The 5,898-nt window shown below is 44.7% G+C and overlaps 1 protein-coding gene across 1 annotated transcript; it reads right to left on the bottom strand.

Annotated features, from left to right (window-relative positions):
• Nucleotides 1–225: 225 nt before the first annotated feature.
• On the bottom strand, nucleotides 226–5,427 carry LOC115286885 (butyrophilin-like protein 9). The gene is made up of 5 exons (XM_029933217.1): nucleotides 5,149–5,427; nucleotides 1,316–1,444; nucleotides 1,103–1,135; nucleotides 781–801; nucleotides 226–378 (listed from the first exon to the last, which is right to left on the bottom strand). The coding sequence occupies exons 1-5, from the start codon at nucleotides 5,291–5,293 to the stop codon at nucleotides 338–340; spliced, it is 369 nt and encodes a 122-aa protein (XP_029789077.1). The 5' UTR covers nucleotides 5,294–5,427; the 3' UTR covers nucleotides 226–337.
• Between the last annotated feature and the right edge of the window lie 471 nt (nucleotides 5,428–5,898).

Genomic DNA, 5,898 nt, shown 5'->3' with positions numbered 1-5,898 from the left:
AGTGCACTTGTCTGTGTGAACACTGGGTAATGTATTAAAGTGTTGAATCACTATATTGTACACCTGAAACTAATATAACACTGTATGTTAACTAACTTGATTTAAAAAAATTTTTTTAAAGTAAATCCTCCTAGGAAAGGCAATATTATATACTATTTTAGACCATGATGTTTCCTTATTATAGTTGCCCTAGGTGGACTGCAACACAGATTCTTAAACTGATAATTTCGTCTGGAGTTTTATTACAACATGCAAGGTGGTTCTTGAGGTCTTCTTCCCCTCTTCCCCCCTTCTCCCATCCATGGTGGCCTTCTCCTCCATTCCCCTTCCTTCAAATTCACTCTCCCTTCAGGCACACAACCCATGGTCCTGATTCCCCTGGGGGAGAAAAGTGAACCTGATAAATCACTCACACTTCCATTCAAACTAAACGTGCTCCTCTTCCCAGTGGCATTTTTATTAAAAAGAGAAAGATATCTGAAGAAGATGAACCAGTGGGAGTGAACGTTTAATGGTGGAAATGAAACCAACCCCCATAATTTTCAGAAGAGGGGCTGGCAGGGTTTGTCTGGTGGTCTGACATCAAACTTACTTTGCTGCTGCACATGAGTCACTTGGGAGTGGAGGGGGGAGGCGCAGAAGGATGGATTTAGAATTAGATTGTTGCCATCCATCACCTTCCACAGGGAGCCTAAAACAACTGAACACCTTCCACCCCACATGTATCGGTTTACCCCGCTAGTCGGTAGCCTCACTGAGGACGTGGTACCCAGAACTTACCCAGCTCTGTTGTGAGTCTCCCTGGAGAGGAAACGAAGAAAAAAGAAAAGTCTCAATTGATGTGCCCTGAGGCTTGGCTTCCCTAAAGTGCACAGACTCTGCCCCAGTGCGTTCTGAGGAACCAGGAAGGACTACACACGAGGGAAGGGTGGGCTGCCCATGGCAGGGGAAGTAGGAAAGCAAACATTTGTCAAGGCGTGTCTGCCTCGATTCCAAGCGCCCGGGGTCTAGCCTTCCTGAACCGCAAATAAATACCCCTTCTCCCCACCACCTTCTACTAGTTCGGGGCGCGGGCATAGAGCACACCTCTTTCCCTGCTTACCTTTGTCCTTCTCAGCCTGCTCCTTCAACTTTTCTGAAAGGAGGAAGGAAGGGGAGTTCACTGGAGGGTGCACACTCGCCTGCTATTTCCATGTCCCACCCCAGCCCCGCGTTTCCGCAAGACAGCACCTCTGGGTGCAGCCTCCGCGGGCCTCCTCCACCACTTTCTTCCCAGCAAAGCCTGCGCCTGAGAGGCCCCCAGCCTGCCGTGTACCTTGGGACCTCCGTTGCTTCTGAAAGAAGTACAGCGCCAGCGTCAAGAGGAGAGCCAGGAGGAGCGGCAGTCCCACCAGAGCCCCGAAGAACGCTCTCTTCCAGGGGGAGGTTCCAGGTAAGAATGCGTCTGGAAAACATCCCAGAGGGAATTGTTTCGCTTTAGGCACCACTAAACGCTAAGTGAGACTATTCTGGACCCAGAGTGCCGGAAATCCTTCTAAGTTGGCAGGCCTTAAATCTTCTGGGCAGCACCATAAGCAATCTGTAAAATGGGCATGAGAGCTGCCACACCACGCTGTCCCCAGATAGGATCCTGAAGAAGAGTGGAGCGGTGGAACTTGCTTAGTAGAAAAGGGAAATTGAAGGATGTGAAAGGGAGGGGCTGATGGAACCACCTACTCTCCCAGCTTAGAATTTCTGTGACCATGGCTCTGTCCTTGCTTTGCTCCCCACAATTGTCCTGTATCTGAAGAACATGAAAATCCAAGGTGTTGGTATCCGAAAAACAGTGAATTATTGTTCTCTGCCGCTAGGGTCAACTCCACAAGTCATTTTATTTTGCCAACTTCTTACAAACACTTGCTTTTACTTCTCATCACACCTTTGGAAGAATTGTTAGCAAAATCGCTAAAGGGTTGATTGCCAGTTCCCCTCCCCAGGCTCACTGAGGAGGCTCTGCCCTGAAGCAAGATGTGGCCCAGGCCCACTCAGATAGGGGCCAGACGGCAAAGAGATACATGCAAAATGGAAGGTAACCCTTTAGAAATTCTTGTGGCAATTTAATGGAATAATTTGGTGTCTATTAAAGATAATTATTTTTCAAGTGAAGATTTTAGTTCAGTGGTCTTTTTAAAAATACATTTTTCTTTTTTTATTGTGGTAAAATATGTAACATAAAATTTATTACCATCTTAATCATTTTTAAGGTTACAGTTCAGTGGCATTAAGTTACTTTCACATTGTTCATCATCACCATCCCAAACTGAAATTCTACCCATTAAGCACTAACTCCCCATTTCCCAGCCACCTGAGCAGGGGAGGGGCAGAAAGAGAGGGAGACAGAATCTGAAGCAGGCTCTAGGCTCTGAGCTGTTAGCACAGAGCCTGATGGTCATGAGGTCATGACCTGAGCCAAAGTTGGAGGCTCAACCGACTGAGCCACCCAGGTGCCCCGATTTTGCAAATTTAATCACAGTATTTCTTAGTGTGGATCTGGTTTTGCTGATTTTGATAGGAGTTCTCTGTACCTCCTGAATCTGGGTATCTGTTTCCTTCCCCATATTAAGGACATTTTCAGCTACTATTTCTTCAAATAAATCTTCTGCCCCCTTTTTTCTTACTTCTTCTGGGACTCCTGTAATATGAATATTATATTTGATGGAATCAGTGAGTTCCTTAAGTATATTCTCATTTTGCACAATTCTTTTCTGTGTCTTTTGTTCACCTTGATTGTTTTCCATTACTGTCCTCTAGGTCACTAATACATTCCTCGGCTTCTTACAGCCTGATATTCATTCCATCAAGCATGTTTTCATTTAATTTATCGTGCTCTTTATCTCTGCTATATTTTTCCTTATGTCTCTGTTAAGGGTCTCAGTAATGTCCTCCAGTCTTTGCTCAAGTCCAGTGACTATCCTTATGATTATTGCTTTAATTTATCCATCAGGTATGTTACTTATTTCTGTTTCACTTCAATCTCTTTGTGATACTTTTCTCTGTCATTTTGTCTGGCTCTCTGTGTCTGTTTCTCTGTGTTGAGAAAGTTAGCTATATTTTCTGCTTTTGAAAGTGACTTTATGAAGAGTAGATCCTGGAGTGCCCTGCAGCACAATGTACCCTGTTTACCAGGAACAGGCACTTCAGGAAGATACCCTATGTGTTTTGCTTATGCCTTGCTGTTGCGTTTGAGTCAGTTTTCTTTTCAATGTAGTTGTCCGCCCTCACTCTATTCCTTTTTTGGGCTCTGCTTGCTTTCTGTGATATTAGTGGGACAAAGGCATGCTAGTTGTGATGGACACATGTGAGTGTGGTGGGGCTGTTAGCAATATTTGGGTTGGGCCACTTCTCCTATGCCAGATCCCTGAAGCACTGTGATAGCTGGGGGATTGCACAAGGCTGATAGGGGCTGGTCACAACACTCAATGGTGGCTGAGTTAGCTAGGTCTGGTACATGATGGTGGCTGGTGGTGCATGGCTGGGCACTGCACTGCAGCTGGGCAGGGTATGCTGTGGAAACGTGCACCTGTTGGCTGGGTGGGATGCATGTGTAGCTTTAACAAAATTTGCCCTGAGCTCTGGGTCAAGACTACAAGTGTCTGTGCAGCTCCATCGCCCACAGATGGCTCTGTGTTTATGCTGGGAGGTGGAGGAGGAAACTGTGCCTGCCAACTCCCTCATTTTTGGAGAATTGCCCCAACACTCTCTGAAATCACTATGAACAGATCTGACTCCTGTTTACCTCAGCTTTGTGTAAACTGCCTTTTAAAAATACTGCCTCTGTGTGCAGGCTACTCTCTTTTTAAGTGACCCAGCTGTCACACACACTCCCAGCTCACCCAGTGCTGAATCAGCTGACTTTTAAAGCTCCAGGCTCCAAATCCCACTGTTTTTACAAACTCACAGAATTCAGTCCTTCCAGTTTTTAGTGACAAACACAATGGGGAATAGTCTTCCCCACGATGTGAGGGCCTGTTTGTCTGCCCTGTCCATGTGGGAAGCCTCCCTTTGAATTTTTGACCTTCCTAACCTTTCAGCTGCAGCTTCTTCTCTATATTTAATTGTGGAATTTGCTCTGCAAGTCTTCAGATCACCCTCTGGTTTATTGACTTGGATGTAGATGATATTTAGTTGTAACTGTGGGATGGGATGAGTTCAGTGTCCTCCAACTCGATCATTTTCCCAAGTTCCTCTCTTCCTTATGATTTTCTTAATAACATTTTCTTTTCTCTAGCTTACTTGATTGTCATAATACAGCATATAATACGTATAACATACAAAATCTATGTTAAGCTGCTATTTATGTTATCAATAAGGCTGCCAGTCAACAGTGGATTATTAGTAATTAAGTTTTGGGATTATTAGTAATTAAGTTCGAAAGTGGTCAGCACCCTTATCCCACTGAATTGTTTAAGGTCAACTGTAATATAACTATTGATTTATACCAATGTGGAAAATTGTCTGTATATCAGGTTAGCCTCAAGATTTAAAACAAATAGTCATAAAAATTAAAACCTTCAATGTGTGGCTTATAATAAGATTTTGGTCCTAGATAACGGCCTCACCCTTCAACTCATTACCTAACCATCTTCTCCCTGACTTACCACTTTTAAATCCACATACACACCCTACCATGCCTTAGCACACTTCCCTGCTTCATTTTCTGTACAACACCTAAAATATATTTTTTAGCACCTACCATCCTTTAACCTTACAATATAATTCACTCTTTTATTTGTATTTCCTCCACAGGAATGTAAACCTGAGGGCAAGAGTTTGGTGTACCTTGAAGGTACTAAATAAATATCATTTGAGGGATGAAATTGGGATTTCATGATGACCTCTACTGAGTATTTTCTGGGTTTTAGGGCATGGCCTTTAGTGCATAAGTTGGTTCCCTGATGCCTCCCCTGCATATGGTTTGGGTGAGTGGTAGCTGTTGTACTCTTAGTAGGTTCCTGATATCCAAATACCTCACTTTTCAGGTGTCAAGACAAGTACACCCCATTAACAGCCAGGCCCCAGTACCACTGTGCCCTTTTAGATGGCCTTTGTAACAATGCACAGGAAGGACATGATAAGTAAGAAGATGAAGGTTAATTGGCAGCAACTGACCTGCTATCTGGATGGTGAACTCTTTCTTCTGTATCAGGAGAGAGTTCTGGACGGAGCAAGACACATTACTGTGGGCACCCCTTCGGACAATCACGGATGTTTCCAGATTGAACAGGCCCTGGGCGTCCTGGACTATGGCTTCCATCTGTGGAGGCAGGCATTGTCCTTTATGATCTTTCCACTGAGCCTGGGGCTTGGGGTACCAGCCACTGGAACTGCACTTCAGCTGAATGCCTCCCTCCTTGAAGCCCTCAAGGGAGATGTGAGGGTCTGAGCCCAGTCCTGGGAGAGACGGGATGAGTGGAAAAGATCAGACTCCTTTCCTGAAGTTGTACATATGTTCATGCCACCATTCACCATCTGTAGTCTTTATAAAATATCATGAACTGTGACTGCTCTTAACACACATGTGGGCTCCCAGCCCCTACATGTGGACTGTAAACGATAGTTTATTTTTTTAAGTTTATTTATTTTGAGAGACAGAGAGAGTGCATGCATATGCGAGTTGGGGAGGGGCAGAGAGAGAGGGAGAGAATCTCAAATAGGCTCCGTGTTTTTAGTGTAGAGCCAAACATGGGACTCAATACCACAAACTGTGAGATCATGACCTGAGCCAAAATCAAGAGCTGGATGCTTAACCTACTGAGTCACCCAGGTGCCATAAATGACAGTTTAAATTGATGGTGGCATGTGGGGCATGGGGACAGTAGTACCCTCTGAGGGACATTTGGAAATACTATGGGGGGGGGG

The sequence above is a fragment of the Suricata suricatta genome, chromosome 3 (assembly GCF_006229205.1).
Source record: "Suricata suricatta isolate VVHF042 chromosome 3, meerkat_22Aug2017_6uvM2_HiC, whole genome shotgun sequence".
In the NCBI taxonomy this organism is placed as follows: domain Eukaryota; kingdom Metazoa; phylum Chordata; class Mammalia; order Carnivora; family Herpestidae; genus Suricata; species Suricata suricatta.
Note: the sequence above shows the minus strand (reverse complement) of the source record. Positions and strands in the feature narration are given on the sequence as shown.